General features: G+C 40.5%; 2 protein-coding genes across 5 annotated transcripts in view; one reads left to right on the forward strand and one right to left on the reverse strand.

The window, feature by feature from the left end:
• FHIP1A (FHF complex subunit HOOK interacting protein 1A) overlaps positions 1-20,324 on the forward strand; it is a 140,657-nt gene that overhangs the window by 110,117 nt on the left and 10,216 nt on the right. For both annotated transcript variants that reach the window (XM_073341346.2, XM_073341348.2), the window contains 6 exons: positions 5,357-5,524; positions 8,725-8,804; positions 10,279-10,466; positions 10,992-12,038; positions 16,925-17,103; positions 17,386-17,524. In XM_073341346.2, the coding sequence (XP_073197447.1) occupies positions 5,357-5,524; positions 8,725-8,804; positions 10,279-10,466; positions 10,992-12,038; positions 16,925-17,103; positions 17,386-17,524 (1,801 nt within the window). The remainder of the gene's footprint in view (positions 1-5,356; positions 5,525-8,724; positions 8,805-10,278; positions 10,467-10,991; positions 12,039-16,924; positions 17,104-17,385; positions 17,525-20,324) is intronic.
• Positions 12,172-20,324, reverse strand: part of GATB (glutamyl-tRNA amidotransferase subunit B) — an 86,191-nt gene continuing 78,038 nt past the window's right edge. The window contains exon 14 of one of the 3 annotated variants that reach the window (XR_012158598.2): positions 12,172-12,189. The gene's annotated coding sequence lies outside the window, so the exon portion shown is untranslated. The other 2 variants (XR_012158594.2, XR_012158597.2) reach the window with 2 other exon arrangements.

Consider the following 20,324-nt stretch of genomic DNA (forward strand, 5'->3'; position numbering starts at 1 on the left):
TTACCGGATAATCTGTAAGACCAGAAGTTCTTTCATTTTTCTCTGGGGTAATGGGTAGGAGTTTTCCTTGCTAAAAGTCTCTAAAGCCAAAACTGGAGGGAGGCGGTTAAATAAAAGTAAAAATTGTTTGGCATAAAGCAGAACTTAAGAGAGGAATCACAAAATGTATGACAAGTGTGAATGAATACATCCATTTAGCTATTGTGGAGGCATTGCTGGGTGAGCCCAAAACTTCAGTTATGAAATTTCTCCCTCATCTGTAGTCTACTCTCTATGAGTTTGTGTAAACTTTCACTGCAAGACAGTGTTCTCTCTTCTTAATATACTCCTTTCCCTTTCAGTCTGGAAATGCAGATACTTCGTTATGTAGGGGGGCCCATTGTCTTGGTGTCCGTGTGGAATAGAACAGTGTGTTTCTCCAATCAGGATTCATCTTTGTTGTAGCGTAAATGATTTTGTTCTTATTTTGTTAGATTTTTTTTCTTGTACTCTTGGTGTTTACCTGAATACTAATTTGCATTTAATAAAAAGGATTTACACACTTCCCAAAATCCCTCTCCCAAAGACATTTAATCCTATTAGGATCCAGAAAGTGGACGTGCTTCTTCCTGCCCACTGCTAAAGGACCCTTCCTCCCCCCCCCAGCCTGAGGGGAGGATCCACAGGACCTGGAAGCCAAGTGATTTCGGGGGACAACTAATGAAATAACAGGGACAGAAGTGCGCTCAAAGGGTCAAACGAAGGACACATTCCTCACAGGTGTTTGTCTAACCTGCTTCTAAAACAGTCCTAGCATTAAAGGCATTTAATTGAAGGCAAGGGAACCAGCCGGTAGTCTGCAGAAAATTTAATTAATTTCCTTGTTTTTGATATGTCTTAAGAAAAACTGCTTCAGGATCAGCCATGCAAATGAACTGAGTCCCAGTTTCCAGGCTAACTGTCCTATACAGGGCTGGTTCTAGGTTTTCTGCCCCCCAAGCGAAAAAAAAAAGAGTGGCCAGAAGAACGCTGCCCCTGGAATTGTGCCACCCCAAGCACGTGCTTGCTTTGCTGGTGCCTAGAGCGGTTCTGGTCCTATAACATAAATAGAATACAATATTTCATTTCCCAAGGTTTTCAGAGAAAGTAATTCATATAGGACAGAGACACCAACTGTCACAAATAGCATGAAAGAAAACAAAAGCAAAAAAATGTGAGATGAAGAGGAGATACACAGAGTACTGATAAACTAGTTTGAAAAATCCAGTTGCCACCTTAATGGCTCCTTTTCCCAAGCCATTGGCGGTAGAACCCATGGCATGTAGTTGAGTAATTTTTTAGCATCTTTTGCTTTTGCTAGGTGGTGGGCTGGGCTCCCTCAGGCAAGTTTATATAATACATATTATAGATATCATTACACACACAAATTATGTTAAAAGAACCCTCTTAAGGTTGCAAACCTGAGCCATCTTTTGTACGTGACAAATCTGAGGAATTGGCACAGATTGAAGTGTCACTAGAGGAGGTTTTGGAATTAATTGAGAAACTTAATGGTAACAAGTCACCAGGACCAGATGGCATTCACCCAAGACTTCTGAAAGAACTCAAACGTGAAATTGTGGAACTATTAACTATGGTTTGTAACCTGTCCTTTAAATCAGCTACTGTTCCCAATGACTGGAAGATAGCTAATGTAAAGCCAATATATGAGAAGGGCTCTAGAGGTGATCCTGGCAATTACAGACCGGTAAGTCTAACGTCAGTACTGGGCAAATTAGCTGAAACAATAGTAAAGAATAAAATTGTCAGACACAGAAGAACATAAATTGTTGTGCAAAAGTCAACATGGTTTCTGTAAAGGGAGATCATGTCTTAGTAATCTGTTGGAGTTCTTTGAAGGGATCAACAAACATGGACAAGGGGGATCCCAGTGGACATAGTGTATTTAGATTTCCAGAAAGCCTTTGACAAGGTCCCTCACCAAAGGCTCTTACATAAATTGTCATGGGGTAAGAGGGAAGAGCCTTTCATGGACTGAGAACTGGTTAAAAGACAGGGAATAAAGGGTAAGAATAAATGGTAAATTTTCAGAACAGAGAGGGACACCTAGTGGTGTTCCCCAAGGGTCAGTCCTAGGACCAATCCTATTCAACTTATTCATAAATGATCTGGAGAAAGGGGTAAACAGTGCGGTGGCAAAGTTTGCAGACGATATTAAACTGCTCAAGGTAGTTAAGACCAAAGCAGACTGAAGAACTTCAAAAAGATCTCACAAAACTAAGTGATTGGGCATCAAAATGGCAAATGAAATTTAACGTGGATAAATGTAAAGTAATGCACATTGGAAAAAATAACCCCGACTATACATACAATATGATGGGGAATAATTTAGCTACAACTAATCAGGAGAAAGATCTTGGAGTCATTGTGGATAGTTCTTTGAGGAAGTCCACGCAGTGTGCAGCGGCAGTCAAAAAAGCAATCAGGATGTTAGGAATCATTAAAAAAGGGATAGAGAATAAGATGGAGAATATCTTATTGCCCTTATAGAAATCCATGGTACGCCCACATCTTGAATGCTGTGTCCAGATGTGGTCCCCTCATCTCAAAAAAGATATACTGGCATTAGAAAAGGTTCAGAAAAGGGCAACTAAAATCATTAGGGGTTTGGAACGGGTCCCATATGAGGAGAGATTAAAGAGGCTAGGACTTCTCAGCTTAGAAAAGAGGAGACTAAGGGGGGATATGATAGAGGTATATAAAATCATGAGTGGTGTGGAGAAAGTGAATAAAGAAAAGTTATTTACTGGTTCCCATAATAAAAGAACTAGGGGCCACCAAATGAAATGAATGGGTAGCAGGTTTAAAACAAATAAAGGAAGTTCTTCTTCACTCAGCGCACAGTCAACCTGTGGAACTCCTTGCCTGAGGAGGTTGTGAAGGCTAAGACTATAACCCACCATTCTCTTTGTGTGTCCTTAAAGAGACTTGGTGGATGGGGGGTGGACAGACAGGAACAGACAGAAGCTACTGAAGAAAATGTCATCATGATGGCTGCTACCCCACCATCTCCTGATTCCCCAGACCCCAACCAGTTCTCAAATTTGTCCTAATTATAAGAAATGTCCTGAGCACACTAGGCCAGGGAGAACATTGCCACCTCCACCAGACTAAATGCCAGTCACCACCTGGGATGAAACGAGATCAGACTTTAACAGCAGCAACTCAACTAACTACTCTTTTTTCCCAAAAGGACAGTTATTAGCATCTTTATTACCATCTAAGGGACTGTCAAACAAAGCTCTCTCCAGCTAAAGGGAAAGGGAACAAATGATGTTGTTAAAAGTGAAAGTCTCACTTAATACTGTATATTTCAGATGCTTTAACTGTTTTTCCTTGTCTTCTGTATCTTCAGTAAAATGTTAAAAGGATTGTTAATGGTGCATTTGCCATGGTACTGTACAGGCTACTGAACCCCGAATCTTATTTAACACTCTTTGATATTGGACAGTGACTGGGTTATGTTAACAAGTTTGGCCCATATATTCCATCAGTACTGTAATCAAAGACTGTGTCATAATGCATAAGCAGAAGGGGGCTGAATTAAGGCTGCCGAGGCAATCTTAATTTTGGCATTTACTAACTATTGAGTGCTTGACTTCCCAATCTTAATAATCTTCTAACTTGTGTGTGTGTGTAATGCATAAACTGTACTGCTAGCACCTAAGTTAGAGTGTAGGATTCTTGGTGCATGAGCTATGTCTTCATCTCTGCTTCATCATTGCTGAGCATACTTTCCTAGTTCATAAATAATACATTCAACTAATGTGTAGCTGGTTTTACTGAGTCTGCAGAGCCAGTGAGAATGGGATGCAGAGTATAGGCTGTGGCCATGAATTTCCTCTTTTGTGTCCTATATTCTCTTCCTTTTTTATTATGTTTGAGATTGAGGTTTGTTTCAGGCTAAGTTTATGGTAACAGACCAAGAAGATGAACTCCTGATTTTTTTTTTTCTTGGTGAAGGATTATGACCAGCTTGCATTAGTACAGTATCTTTTTTTTCCTAATGAAAAAGGGAGTTAGTAGTCAAAACTACCTGAACTATTAACATCAGGCAGAGAGGCAGTGTGTAAATAACAGGATAAAGCTTCAAAAAGAGAGTGAATGACCACCTCCAAATTTAGAGGTACTTGGAGTCTTCCACATTTCTACACAGTTCACAAGACTACGCAATATTCCTATGTTCTGTCACTAGTGGAAACAAGATTGTTTCCTAAGGTGATCCTAAAAATGTGTTAAAAGGAATCTGCAACGTGACATTCCTGTGTACATAGCTAACAAGCAGCATAATGGAACTGGGATTTTAATATTTACAGCATGTTACGCAAATGCTGCCCTTCTGAGTACTTTCTAAATCCTCTTAGCTTTTAAGTGACAGCTTTGATTCTTTTTTAATAAAATCTGTCTTTTCATGCATCCAGTTAAGAGTGGTAAATAAAAGATGTTTAATGCCCCTTTTCTTATAGACAGATTCCTATATGTAAGGATTTATCTATGTACACGTAAGCTTATTAGGCTCATATGTAGCTATTTTTAAAAAGCTGACTTTGCAGCATCAGTGCATGATGCAGAGGCAGCCTTTGGAATGCTTTGTGCCTTGCCAGCACATATTGTCAATAGATAAGCTTAAAAAAATCCTGCGTTAGCAAAGTAACATGCAATATAAATTTTGATGTATGAATACCAAATACTTGGGCCTGAAATCTGGTAGGAAACTTTGTGCATCAATCTACGTGTGTGTGTGTGTGTGTGTGTGTGTATTTGGAGTAGGGGGTTAAAGTGCTGTTGGAAAATAAGAAGTGGAAAGGTAAAGAAGAAATACAACTTGGTGGAGGGATTTTTTCTTTTAAAAAGACCCCTATATCCTGTTTTGTTGGTTCATTCATTGTTTGCTCTTTACTATTGTTCCTTTTTAGGGGTGAGGCATATGCTGGTATTCAATATATGCATCTGAATACCAAATAAATGGCTTTACCATTTCCTGAATGCAAATCTGAACAGTGGCAGGAGAATGGAGCCAGCCCAGTGGTAGAGGAATGGTGATGAGGGTCTCAAGTTATTTGTGAACCAGTGTTGTATTTCAGCAGATAGAGGGGGGTGGTACTTTTTTTAACTAATCAAATCATTGAAATAAGAACAAAAATATTTGATTTTTGAATAAGTCAGAGGCTTTCTATTCCACATACTTAAAAGCAAAATGCACAAAATGTGCTTATTATAGTGTATCATGTGTACAGTGTTACTGCAGAAGGCACACATAATGTAAGCACAGTGGTGGTGTTTGTAGGATGTACACTTACCATATATTTGCTTGTAGGTGACTGTGGAGGAGGTAATGACTACAACTGCATACCTGGATCTCTTTTTGCGCAGTGTTTCAGAGCCAGCTCTACTCCAGATTTTCTTGCGTTTCATCCTGCTGCACCAGCATGAGAACGTGCACATCCTAGATACGCTCACGAGCCGAATCAACACTCCATTTCAGGTAAGGCAAGCAGGAGGGGAGCATGTGTGCTTTTGATGAATTTGGGTTAAGAGATTTAGTGGGAGCTTCATCATATCTGTATTTGCTATGGCTCTGTTTAACCTTTAACTGCGAATTTCCTTTCGTACCTGACTCTGTGATCTAAACATAATGTTGTTTTGCTGTAATTGTTGTCACTTAGCCACCACAGTGATGAGCAGTTTGGGAGTGTGTGAGATAGCTGTAGAGTGGTTGAAGGAGAGACTGTGGGGCTTCTAGGAGCCTAACTTCTGCCACAAAATAGAAAGTAAGTTTGGAGTAATCTACCTGCCTCTAGTGGAGTTATTCCCACTCTAGATACTGCTAAATTATTTCTGCCATAGATAACTCATCCCTGAGATTTATACAAATATTCAAGAAGAACAATTTTGGTGGCCTTATGAAATAGCTCAGAATGCACCAAGTAACAGGCATTTTCAAATAAGTTTCACAGAAGAAACTACCCAGCCCCAAAACCATGAGATCATTATAACCACCCCGCTTCCAAATTACCTCAGTTGAGCACTGTCAGTATGCCCAGTTTGTTCTTCAGGAACCAAGTATAAACCTTTCCAGCATGTTTGTTTACCAGTTATGTGGCCTGCTTCTTTGTTTATAAGAGCAATTTTGTTCATTTGTTTTGTTTGGCTGTGTATTTAAATAATCAGATTTCCCTCTTCTCTGCAGCATAGGCACCTTTAGTACACCGGGTTTATCACAGGCTAAGGCTACAATTTTGCAGACAGCCCCTTGTTAAAATATTCACAGCATATCACTGTAGGTAGCTCGTTGATGAATATACTGTAAAGCAGTGCTTCTCAAGCTATCTGATGTGGGGGACCGGCAATTTTTTTTTCCAATGTGCGCGCAGACCGGTAGCCGATGGCTCACACCACCACTTTGAGTAGCACTGCTGTAGAGTAACGTGTGGTATAAGTTCAGGTAAAGCCAGAGAATTAGTATGTGCATTACATTTGTGTAGTAGGGACAGCACCTTGGACTAGAAGTGTATTTAGGAATGGGAGTGCATGCATCTATGGATATATGTTGCTGTTATTGCATTTCAGAGATGGATTAACTCTGAAAACTCATAAACAGCTTTTGTAGACAAAAAAATGCAGATGTTGTCTGGCTAATCATAATTACTGTTCCACAGGCAAAGGAAATGGGTATTGTAAAGAATTCTCCAGCCCTGAGCAACTCCTGAGCCCTTGGCCAGAATGGTTCTGTGATACTCAATGAGTTTTCTCCAGTATAGCTTGGCCAAGTACAAACGCTAGAATTGCAGCTTTTTGTGGGCTTCCATAGAACAAAAGCTGCACACATTATTATTGCTGAAAAGACTTCTTAATAATTGACGGGATTAAATTTACAACTCTTTTGGCCACCTATCCATACATATAAAAACCGTCCTCTGTTTCCTGCTAGTACATTTTACATACTTGTTTTCCTTTAATGAAATACAAATAGACTGTCTCTGCTTATTCAAATGCATGTTACTTTCTCATTTTTCTTTACAACTCTATTAGGAATGCAAGAGATGGTTCTCTATAAATAACACAGTATTTAGTGTAAATAATGTGTCTTCAATAACATTTAAGGAAGTCATTTTGATTTTCTTTAGCAATCATTATTTTGAACCCTTAAACCACTTAGAACAACTCTCCACAAATCACAATAAGGAAACAAGGAGAGCTCCTCACCAATCTCTTCCCTTTATATCCAAAACACCCCAACTCTCTCCCTAACTACCGATCCCTCTCTCTACCTTTGCAAAGACTTGACTTCCTCCTAAGGCTCCTGCAATTGTCCTTCAACCTACCCACCTCTGGGAAGAATCCCACTTTCCTGTCATCTCCTCATCTATTTTCTCACCGCCGCCTTCTCCAACTCCCTACACAGTCACAAGGTTGTGGCTGACTAGCCTCTTCCTGTTGGCTTCCAATATTACTGATAGTACCTAACCTACCTTATACTTGTACCTATCTTTTATTGGACCGACTTCTGTTGGTGAAAGAGAGAAGCTTTTGAGCTACACAGAGCTCTTCTTCAGGTACAGGTGGCATTTAAATGGGTCATGTGATAAGGGTTTCCAGCAGGAGTCTGTTAATTGCTCTGAGCAAGAGTCAGGTACTGTCCTCTTTCCTTGGACTAATGTTCTTTTACCTGCCCAACTTAAGGACTCCTCTGTAGTTCTTCACCAAGACAGTGAACGTTTTTAGAAGGGTTAAAGCACATATGTGTAATTTAATGCCAGCGAAGGTAATTTTGAAATTCAAGTTCCCAATCTCCCTTCAGTCTAGTGTAAACTAAAATAGGTACTGCAACATCATAAATAACTTTCACCCTGCCCAGCAACCTCAACACTTTTGTCCTGGATAAATAAACAATTAGCCTCTCCTATACATATAGGGTCAGTCATTCATTACCAGGAAACATGCTGCTTTCACAAAAGAGGTTTCTCTCAGGGTATGTCTACACTAGAGCTGGAGACATACCGTGCTAGTTGTGATTGAGGCAGGGTACTAAAACTGGAAGTGTACCTGCGCTGGTGCAAGTGGTGGGCCAGGCTAGCCACCGCAAGTACATAGCATTTTGGATAGGATTGTACTTGAGGCAGCTAGTCCTCATTTTTATTTTTAGCACACCAGCTTTCAGAGCTAGTGCACGTATGTCTACTTGAGCTGGAATTTACACCTTCCAGCTCTAGTGTAGACATATCCTTAGTTTGTGAGATAACTGAACTCTTTCCAGCAAAGGCCTTCAGCTGGTCAAACTACGTGTGTCAGAGGTAAAAGCTATGCTTTATCCATTGAGTTGGCCAGAGTCCCTTTATTGCTGAAACCAAATTAAACTGAATTGTCTAAATTAGCAAAATTCCTTTGAAAGGTGTGCTATTTCTCACTTTTCAGTTCTTGCAAACTTTTCTCCTTCAGCTTCTTAAAAAGCAAATTTCTGATTTGTGTGCATTTTATAAAAATATATTTTGGTGTATGTATAACTTCAGGCATCTAATAAAATCCTACCGGGTGCTGACAGAATGAAATAACCATACTTTCAGTCTCTGATAAAGCACTAAATTCAGGCTGTGCTTTCTATAATGCAGAATTAAATTTACCTCATGGAAGGGAGGAAAGTTACAATTGCCAGATCAAAAACTGACTGTGTATATCATTTTCCAGCTCTGTGTGGTATCTTTGGCATTGTTCAGAACACTCATCGGCTTACACTGTGAAGATGTGATGTTACAGCTAGTTTTAAGGTAAAAACTAATTCTAATTTTCCAGTAAGAAGTCTCTGGATGTACAGCTAGAGCTCTTAAAAGGAACAAGCAAACAAATATAGGGATAAAACATATATGTTCCTGACACAAATATACCAAACCAAGAGAGGCACAGTTTATATATCCTATCATACCCAGGCACAATGGGAGACACTGGTTTTCACATATTCTTTTGTTGTAATTTATTTGTAGAAAAGTGGGGGAACAGAATCCACGGATTATTTACCACCTCCAAATGTTCCCTGGTTCTAAATTTATAATATTTTTTCTCTTCTGAACATTTTCTCTCATGAATTATAATCTGCTAAATACACTATGAAGCAGGGCTATATTTACTTTTCTGTAGCTTTCAAACCTTTTTACTCCCCCTTGCCCAGGAATTTCTCAGATAAATTCCTGACCTGTTGTACCCCGGGGTAGAAGGACATGCTGCTTTAATTGTGCAATGTCCCCTCAGTTTACATTTTTTTTAAATTTTTCTAGCTGCTTTTCTTTATTCTTTTTATGTTGTTATTTTAACAAGTGTGGTTGGCATGTCTGTTAGAATTAGATTAGATTGGATCAAATCAGGTCACTGGTAATTAATCTCAGATGTATTAACAGTGACCTAATCAGATCATTAACTCCATTGGAAATCTAGGGGTATTAGCTATCTCTCCGTGTCTCTTTCCCCTCCCTCCAATACAACTTACACTGGGATCCCATCCAGTCCCTGCTGGTGTATGTGGGTACATAAGTAGGGACTGAACCAGATCCTTATATAACTTTGTGGGGAACTCAGATTTGGTACGATTCCTCCACTGACTTTTAACAGAGGTGAGTGCTACATTTATTTTTGTATTGTGTTATTTATTTGGGGAATCGCTTGTTATTAAACACTGATTTACTTTAAATGATAAAACACCAATCTAGTTAACCCCTAAATCACTCTAAGAAACAGAATGCAAGTATGTGCTATGTCTGCTCCTCGTCCTTCCATAATCCCTCCTGTGCCCAAGAGCTTTATATGTTGATTCTTCCCAACAAAATGACCCAGCTGGACTTCTTTGTTGCTAGTCCCTTCCCTGACATGCACTGCCTCAATTTGCATTTATGTGCTGGCTCTTTCTGTGGACTGGGATCTCCAACCCTTCCTCCCTAACTCATCCTGAATAGATCCAGACAAACTGGCGCCCTCTGGCATATGCCCCTCCCTGCCCACATTTAGGACAATGCTCTGACACAACCCTGGTCTAGTGGTTTCCTGTAACTATGCCCACAGGCATTTCCTCCCAGGAGTGACTGTCCTTCCCTTCCTCCTCTACGCTGGAGCCCAGTGTAACTCATCAGACTCTAGACCTACCTCAGAAAGCTGTTTTTAGGGAGATGAGAGGAGAATTTTCCACATAGCTACTCTCCTTGAAATACACAGAATGTTGTTGTGGGCATGTAATGATTGGCTTTGTTGTTTCAGATATCTGATCCCATGTAATCACATGATGTTGAGTCAAAGATGGGCTGTGAGAGAAAGAGACTGTTATTCAGTATCCGCTGCTAAACTGCTTGCTTTGACCCCAGTCTGCTGCTCTACTGGGATTACACTGACTGTTGAAAACCAATCAAAAGATTACATCCTATGGACAAAGGCCACACCCAATGCAGGTAAACATTGGGCGTGCACTGTGCTGTGGAGGGTTTGGTTTGGAATATCCTCAGCCTAGGGTGGGAAAGTGAACATAATTAATATAAAAAAAGTGTATTTACTATTAAGATTTCACAAACAATATATAATTATTCTGGATTGGAGAGGGCTGGCATTTAATTACTCCCACATGGCAGCTCTATCAAATCTGTATTGTAAAGAATATCCACGTTGGATGTACATTCACAAAAACATGTGTGAAGATGTGGCTACATCTTATGCTACTCGAGGGGCAGTGTGGTCTGATGGATTGGGCTCCAGGCCGGTCTCTCAGAATTCCTGAATTCTAATGCTAACTCCGGATTAGACACAGTCATGAGCAGCCATGAGCAAATCTCTTAACCTCTGTGCCTTGGTTACCCATCCCCTTTGGGTGCTTGAGGCAAAAGTATCTTCCTGCCCTTCTTAGCAGCTGCCTTGCATTATTGTAGGGAGTTCAGCTGGATATTTTTTATCATATTATGAATACTCTTGTTTTATCTCAGGTTCTTCCGTAGGCTATTGCAAATCTATGTGCATTGTGAAATATGGAAGAGCTGTGGACATCAGTTACCTGCAGTACCTGTGGGAAGCTGAAGCCATCATTCTCCACTGCATGAAAGACTGCCGAGTTTGGTCTGCCCCGTATGATGGGGAAGACCCTGACCCAGACACCTTTATCCAAACGCTGGCAGAGGAGAATAGTAAAAGTGTGGAGCACCCTATGTTCCGACTCCAGCAGCAAACTTCCAGTAACTGCAGTTCTTCTCAAATTACTCCATTGGGAGAGAAGATGCAGTTGGAGCTGGAATGGGATGACAGCTACGACACAGGGATTTCTCCTGGGTCTGATGTGAGCTCACCCCAGCCTTTTGATGATCTAGGGACTGTAGAGAGACAACTGCCTGCAGAGCCACCGAAGCACATTCAAGAGATGAAGAAGAATGCAATCATGCTTGTCAGAGGGTCTTACATAGAAGAATCAGATTTTCAGGATGATGTCATGGTTTACAGGTTATGTGCCCAAAAGGATACTCAGGATGATGACAATTCCAAGGAGGAAACTTTAAGTACAGCAACTGAATCTCAAAACACAATTCAAAGCCAGCCCATTAAGAGGTCTTTGAAAAACTCACATCCAGACACAGACTTAAAGGAACACAATAGGAAAAATTCAGGTTTGCTTCAGGATGTAACAAAGGAACAAATAAACCAAACAGCTGTTGAAACAGACCGACAACCAGACTTAGAGCTGAAACTCTCTCCTCCAGAAGCAGATCAAAACTCAAATGTGAGGCTGCTGAGCCCAGATAGTGAGGAATTTATTGCACAATATGACAAAATTATTGAAGAACTGGATTCTAATACAACAGGCTTGTTAGAGGAGCAGAAATTGTTGACACCTGATCCTGTATCTCCAGTGGAAGAGGAGGAGGACTTTGAAAATTTTTCAGTGGACACTCCTTCTACAGAAAGTATACTGTCTCCATTTGGGCCAAAGGAGGATACGTTTTCCAACCATCCTGCAAGGAGCCAGAATGCTGCATTTACAGGTGGAATTTCCTCATTAATTAATTTCTTTTTGATGTTCTTTTACCATGTTTGTTACGGTTTATCAGAGCCAACCAAGAACAGGATCCCATTGTAACAGGCAGTGTACGAATATCGAATAAGAGACAGTCCATTAACTGAGGAGCTGACAATCTAAATCAGTAAGAAAGGAAAAGGGTTGGAACATGCACAAGCAGACGAATAATATGATGGCAGTGAACATCAGGGTTAGGTCCATGGGATTTCTGGTTTGTTTAAAAAACCCTTTTAGTGGGGGGGGTCATGGTAGAAGGAGAAAGGAAAGGAAAGGGCATTCGTGGCCATGAGAGAGATGGCAGGAGAGGCTGGAACAACAGTCAATCAGCAGAGAAGAGAGTTGTTAACCAATATGAAGGTCAGAGGGGTAACATGAATAACAGTAACCTAATATGGCATTGTTAAATTTAATGTTATTCACTGTGATACAATATAACTATGCCATGAAAGTGTGTGGTGCTGTTCTTGGGCTGAAGTTTTTGACCTTCATATTTGTTTAGTTTATGTTTATAAAATTTTAGAACAAGACCAGCACCAAACAACTGTCCTAACCACATCATTCCAGGGAACAATCCTGCCATTGTGAGTGGTTGGACTATCTGACCTAATAGAATGAGTGCACTTAAAATGTCCCATTTCTGCAACTGCTTTGCTGCCTATACAGCAGCATGTGCAACATAACAGAAAAAAAAGCTTATGCTCAAATAAATTGGTTAGTCTCTAAGGTGCCACAAGTACTCCTTTTCTTATAACAGAAAAGTGATAGGCTGCTCTGCCACCTTTTGCTGCTATTTTGCTTTTGTGCACCAGGTGGCAGCGCTGTTGCCATTTCTGCATGCACCTCTCTGCAAGCAGGTCTAGGCAACTTGCTTTTCAAATGTCAATGGCACCCTCACTCTTGTGTTTTTCTCTTGTGCCAGGTATCCAGTGAAATTTGGCCACAGAATTATATCTAAATCATTGGGAGGACACAATGTATTCAGGCGTGCTTACCCACAGCAAAGCCTGTAAGGGCTGACTCTAAATAACTCGGGATACATTAATCTTTTCAAAAAGAACAGGAATACTTGTGGCACCTTAGAGACTAACCAATTTATTTGAGCATAAGCTTTCGTGAGCTTCATCAGATGCATGTAGCTCACGAAAGCTTATGCTCAAATAAATTGGTTGGTCTCTAAGGTGCCACAAGTACTCCTTTTCTTTTTGCGAATACAGACTAACATGGCTGCTACTCTGAAACCTGTCATTAATCTTTTAGTCATTGAAATGCAGCCTTTGAAGTGTGGCCAGCAGGCCTGGTGTTCAGTCTTTAAGTATTTGAGGAAGACAACTTGGTTTTCAAGTGCATTTGCCACTATTGCTGTGATGAGTTCTCTGTACCAGGCACTCAGAAGCTCCCCTCATGTCCCTAGGTCACATCTGGCTCTGTCAGTCTCCTGTCATTCCCTGTCAAACATAGTTCAGATACTTTGGTCACATCCCTTTTTGTCTGTGTCAAGTCCTCTTCTTCCCTTTCAGTTCCTTTCAAACAAAGCTTTGCTACTATCCCTCCCAAGCCGTGTTTCTCTCTCTTTGTCTCTTCACTCTATTTCAAATGGTCTTTTAACTGGTGCCGAGTGGGGAAGACACTGGCAAAGTTGACTTTGCAATGGGGGTTACACTATCACTCATACAAATGACATTTCAGCCATCTCTCTGTTACTGTACAGAAATAGTATTTTGCATATAATTTGGATCCAGTATTACATTATGTGTTGGTCTAGGGCTCTTATTTGACTGTATCAACTTAGTGTTATGGGGCGCTATTACAGGAAGGAGCTTTGTTCTACAGAATCAAATGTCAAAACCAAGTTTCCCACCACCAGTACATCCCACCAGTGTGTAGACATGCTGCTCCGCTACATGACTTGTACCTAAAGAAAGACGCTGTCATATGGATGTGGCACTGATGCTGGACTCTTGGTTTAGAAAATGGTGGCTGTTCCTTTATTATTTATTTGCAGTATAAGATCGTTAAACATAAACCTCCCTCCCTCCATGCCACCCAAACAAGGAAACTTCAAGAATAGAAATATGTGGCAAATAAACTTTTATTATGGGTAAGTCCCCCATATCTCCAGGCACATGCATTAGACCCGTGTAAAATTTTTTAAAAATGTTCTAATTAGTTTGTGTTTTTCCTTTTGAAGCTTATAAACACCTGCGGAGCCGCTCGGATTGTTGCTCTAGTAAGGTTCTGGAGGACCTTTTATTTTTCCCGATTTGTTCATATGACAGAGACCTTCTGTGTATTCTGGTCAAGTCTCATGAGGTGGTTTTCAGTTGTTGCTGTAAGTGCCTGGCTTCAGCCTTCGCTGCTCAGATCCCAAGGCTGACTTGGAATCGTTAGCCTCGATACACCTTCTCTTGGAACCTCTTGTACAGCTGCCTTCATTGCACGGGGGGTGGGGCAAGGGGGAGTGGAGTGTCGTGTCCCAGCAGGTTTCAGAGTAGCAGCCGTGTTAGTCTGTATTCGCAAAAAGAACAGGAGTACTTGTGGCACCTTAGAGACTAACAAATTTATTTGAGCATAAGCTTTCGTGAGAATGCCGCCATGAATGTGAGAGAAGGAAGGGGCAGGATGATCAGATAATGCAGGCAGTGCGGGATGAGGGCTTTTTATGTATCCCAGGCAGGCAGTGTTGGGTGAAGGCTCTTTATGTATCTCAGCAAAATATTGTAAGACACTTCCATTGGTGGTATTGCAAATGTAGATAGGATCCAAATTAGTCACTGGTGTTTTAACCAGCGGTGAAGTGGCTCAACCTTCTCGCTTGTCCTTGGGCTGCATACAAGTACATTGGCCTTTTGCTGAGGTGGGAATCTACCCCACCCCCTCACTGGCTTGCCACATACTAACTGTCCATGTGGACCCTGCTGACATGCATTAACAATTCATTAGTGTACTCTGATCTACCCTGCTTTGAAATTAGATAGATTCACACCCCAGCTTGCTACAAACCAAAATCTCATATTGACATTTCAGCTCAGATCTCACTGTCCTCAAATCCTTATGTCATAGTCCTCCCGGGCTTTGTAGCAGCACCCTAGGGAGTCCAATCTTTTTCTAGTTCTCAGAGAACTGGAGAAGGGAAGCACATCCAGGATGTGGGGTTTCCCCCAGCAGTCTCATCTCAGTCTTCACAGAATTTGTGGTGTAGCTCCTAGGGCAGTTTCCTGCCATTTTGCTGCTGACACAGAATAGTCCTTGGCCTCTCGGGAAGCCACCTCCTTCTGCCAGGGCTGCAACTTCTTATTGCGACTGTTACTGGTCCACCAGTTGGCCAGAGCTGGGGAGGTGGCTACTCTGTCCCTTAACCCTGTGTTTTAACCACTATGTTATGTGAATTAGAGTTGGGTGACATAGTAGTTAAAAGCAATACACCCCTGGACCCATGTCTACACTAGTACTTTCACTTGTGCTCTCCTCAGTGGGGCTGTACCAATATCAGTAGTGAGATGTGTTTTAGAAGAGAGCTAGTGTAGACCCAGCCATACTGTGCATCCATGGTAGCAGTAGTTCTAAAACAGAGTGGTCTTTGATTCTCAGCCGTGTCCTATGCCTGATGGGTGGAGCTGCAAAGGAGTTATTTGTGGTTTGGTTCCTTGATTGCTGGGCTGCCCAGGGATTCCTTTTGGCCTCCAGCATAGTTTAGAACAGCCCTACACCGTTGTTGTAAACTGCACCCTGTTATCCAGGACATTGAAGGGGTTGGCTTGCCAGCAGGAGCTTGCTGGAGTGCAGTTACCTCAGTTACGTTCTTTCCCCCAGGTATACCTCCTATGGCATGGGTCACAGGAGGTAGTATAGAAGTTGGCTATGCTTTGTGCAACCGAGGGATTCCCTCATGTCAAGGATCCCCATGTGGAGAGAGTTTGCTGGCTTTCTGGTATTCTCACACTGTGGGAGTTGTGCAGAGGAACCAGAGTTGGATCAGGGCTGAACCTTATACTTAAGTAACTTTTATAGACTGTTTCCTGTTGGTCTTTTTACTGTCTCTAGCTACATACCTGCTTTGTCATTTAGCAGTATGTACTAATCCATATTCATTTGCTTAACTCATGTTCATATTGGCAGTCTTTGCCAGGCTTACGATGAAGGATATGTACGTTCATTGTAAATAGTTCTGTATTTTAGTGGCTATACTGTAAAAAGTGTACACAAACCAACACTATTATTTAGAAGTGACATTAATCTGATAAAGCCTACATCTACCAATAGCCTATATTTATGGCTTCCGCACTTTGTGTGAATTTTTGCAGTGCAGAAAATGTTTGTGTTGTGATACAAATTAGTCCAGGGTTGGGTTTTTTTAGGTTTTGAAGCAGCATTTTTATAGTCCCACTAAAATACCACTATGTATTATGATAATGTGAAAACCCTACCCATAATTTACCCTGTCCAGTCCTTCTGTAGAATTAAGCTAGAACGGTAATAAGAAGCGTGACCCTGCTTCATCTGAAATCTTTGGAAGCACTCCAAGTAACTTCAGTGGGAGTAGATCCATAGAACATAACATGCTGGATTAAATCTTTATTGGCACATGTGAGGTAGAATAATTATGCATGCTTAATATACTTTGAATGTCAACTGATTGGCTAACCAGTCAGAGTGTCCCTGCTCATGGTAGGGTTAACAAGAGATTAAATATATTCAAAGCTGCATCTTCTGTCTGTTCAGACCTGGCTTTTTTCCTGTTGGCTTTTAATTGGCATGTGGGAAGTCTGATTTAGTCAGATATGGAGATTTAAATTCCTTTTCAAATGCTTATTCCCCTGATTTTAAGATTTTTTTCCCCCATTTTTCTTGTAGGGCCATTTATCAGCGTAGTGCTGTCAAAACTGGAGAATATGTTGGAGAATTCCTTGCATGTTAACTTGCTGCTCATTGGGATTATTACTCAACTGGCCAGTTACCCGCAACCTCTTCTTCGTTCCTTTCTGCTCAATACCAACATTGTATTGCAGCCTAGTGTACGGTCATTATATCAGGTACTTCATCAATGCTTCATTTCATGCTCAATGCAAATTTTGCCAGTAATTCTAGTGCCTTGTTTACCTGTTTTTCAGTTTGTTGCTGTGTATTTGCTTTCCCCTACCTGTTTGAGGACCTCTCTGTTCAGTTTGATGTTTTAACTGTGCCAATGCAAGGAGCTGGAAATTAACTACCCAACTGGCATTGTTAACAGTCTCTAATTTGGAAAGAGCGAGACTGAGGTTTCAGGCCACAATTTCAAGGATAGTATTAAAAATTTACCATTCTTATTTTGGCAGGTGCTGGCATCTGTGAAAAATAAAATTGAGCAGTTTGCATCCATCCAAAAAGATTTTCCAGGTCTTCTTATACAGGCCCAGCAGTACTTGCTTTTCCGAGCGGACATGTCTGATGTGGCTCCAGAGTTACTGACCAAAGGTAAATATCAACCACTTTCACAGAGGTGTATGATCTAAAACACTGACTTGCTTGTTGTCTGCCCTGTTTCCCACAGAAAGATAAAAACAGCAAGAGGGCATTGTGCATATCACCAGCCAAATGTATTTCTGTATCTGTGTAACTTTAAAGGGACAATCCTAAATTTTTAGGCCACAATATGTAGATGCATCTTGAAATTATCTCCCATCTGGAAATTCTTAGTGTGTTTTATTTTAGCACATGAAAACTTATTTCTGAAGAGTAACAGAATAAGGTGTTGGCATGACTTGCTGTCAGACTGGCCGAGTACATGGTTTATGGGGAGGGGTTGCATGTGTGCGCGACCTCATTTTATTTTACTCTCATTCTAAGCAATGCATCAGCTCTTTTTTGATAATTCTTGGAGAGAACAGTTTCAGAAATAAATTCATTGTGGAATTCTAGTAGATAAAACCTTATAGGCTGGACTAGAATATCTTTAAGGGAGATAAATATGAGCCGGAAATTTTTGATTATGCCCTTTTCAATGGAAAGAAGCAAGTTAAAAATAAAATGCAGTACTAGGAGGGGCACATCAAAGGTGGTAGTGAGTTGGTGCCACCTCAGGGCACAGCACTCCCACTCCAGCTGACTTTTCTAGCATCTGCTGCTTTTCGGGTATGCTGTGTGCTACACCTATTTTCAATGGGCTGTCAACCATTAATGTTTTGTACAGTAAGTCAGATAATAAATTTAAAATGTAGAATCCTCTTTTCTAAATGATAAAATTCCTCCAGCAGCTGATGGGGTTAGGACCTCACAGTGTAGTCTGAGTTCAGAATTTCAGATGCCAGGTTTTAGAATTGCTGCTGAGTAGTCAGCACTGGGCTCCAAGCTTCCATTAAAACTTGACTTTCACATATGATGGGAATGCATAGGATCTGCTGAGAATAGTAACCATAGTGATAGCATGGCACTAGTTAGCAACAGAACAGGGTTCAAGAGATTCTATTTATTGAATCATTATCATCAATCATTTGGAATGAGTATCCCACTTGTTCCTACATCAGATTTTTTGTTTGGCTTTTCATTGATGTGTGGGAAGCAAGGGAGACTTTTAAAAAATGTTTGTTTAATTGTTTTTTTCTGAGGGACTTAATAATTTTCTTCAATTCTAATCAGCATGGTGTCAGCTTCTAACATTCACAGTATGCATACTCTGCAAAATCATAGCCTTTCTCAGGCGGCTACTTGAAGCATTGGTCTGTGGAAGGTGCATGCTGTAAGTGAGATGTTTATCACAGAGACCAGTAGGGTTTAGAAGTCAGGTTCCAAGAACAGTAGATGAGAGAGCCTTACAATTAGGGTGCACTGTAGCTGGCATGTGGGATGCAAGATTAGAAGCCAATATTTAATGGCTTTTTTTTTAAAAGGTACTTGTCAATAAGATCTTTGTATAATACATTCCTAACATAACTTCATTCATCTTATAAGTGTTATGCTTCAAAGCTCTCTGTTGTAGCTATTCAAACCCAGTGAAACTGCTTCATAAAACAGTCTCTGATTTTGGCATTTATTTATATTTTCCTGTTTTACATTAGCATATTTGTGGGCTTCAACGTTTGCCGAGTCCCTTCATTGTGGTCATTATTCAGGAACCTGAAGCAGAGGCTGCTCGGTCATTTGCCTGTAACATTTTCTCCTGCCCTGTGGCAGCCCCTGTAAAGAACGAGCCTCTTGACTAATGCTTAGAGACTAAATAAATATCTGGATAACTGCAGTTTTGGCTCTTAGCCAACCTAGCAATGCCAGCAATCAAACAGTAATTCTTGGGGCAAGTTGCCTCCCAAGTACATCAACATACCACATCATTATATTGATTAAGAAATGTAAGGTTGAAACTGTTACAGTATTGGCAAATAAAATATGGTTGGACTTTACGAGATTATTTCAGGAAGCTAAAATGAAAATCCAGTATTCTGGAACGAAACTTTCTCCTAGATTCCCTTTTCAAGTTGAAACGTGAAAGTGATGTATAACTGCAAGCACAACAATCTTTCCTGATTCTTCCTACATTATTGAATATAGTTGACTTCCTACAGGATTTAAAATTGAAAAACAGAAACTGATCCCATCGGTGAAAACTAATTCAAAACATAGGTGTTCAAGAGAGGGGATATACTTGGATTGCAATAATGCTGTAAGAGTTCTAGGAATGATGGAAAACTTACATCTCTGCTTATACTGAAATAGTATATGGTGAAGGGAAAAGTCTATTTGATTTGAGATTGCATATGTAGAGGCATCAGGTTATAAACCAGGTAAGTGACACACATGCTCTACCTGTGTCCCTGGTAAAAACACATCTGGAATATTAGACCTTTTCAATCTCTGTGCTGTAAGATTCTATATTGTGTACAGTTCTGTGCACCTGAATTCCAGAAAAATGGAAATTGAGAGCATTGAAATATTTTGCAGGAATGGGTATATTTGGATGAAATTATTCAATAGGAAAAAAATCAAAATGTTTAGGCTTTTTACTTTTAATTATATGTAAGTATTAAATATATTTAATATGCATATAAAAATAGTTCATGTTTTAATATAATATAAAAGTCAAACTAAAACATTTTGATGGCTATTGAGATGACCTCTCTGAATTTCTATTTTGCAGGCAATCTCAAAATGCTTGTTTTTTGTTCCACTTCATAACTCCCTCCCCCTCAAAAAATGTTGGAGTTTCCTATAGAACAGAACTTCTGGTTCCCGACCAGCCCTAGTTGGGAGAAAACCAGAGAACAACACAAGTGACTAAAGTGAC

The sequence above is a fragment of the Lepidochelys kempii genome, chromosome 4, assembly GCF_965140285.1.
Source record: "Lepidochelys kempii isolate rLepKem1 chromosome 4, rLepKem1.hap1, whole genome shotgun sequence".
Lineage (NCBI taxonomy): Eukaryota > Metazoa > Chordata > Testudines > Cheloniidae > Lepidochelys > Lepidochelys kempii.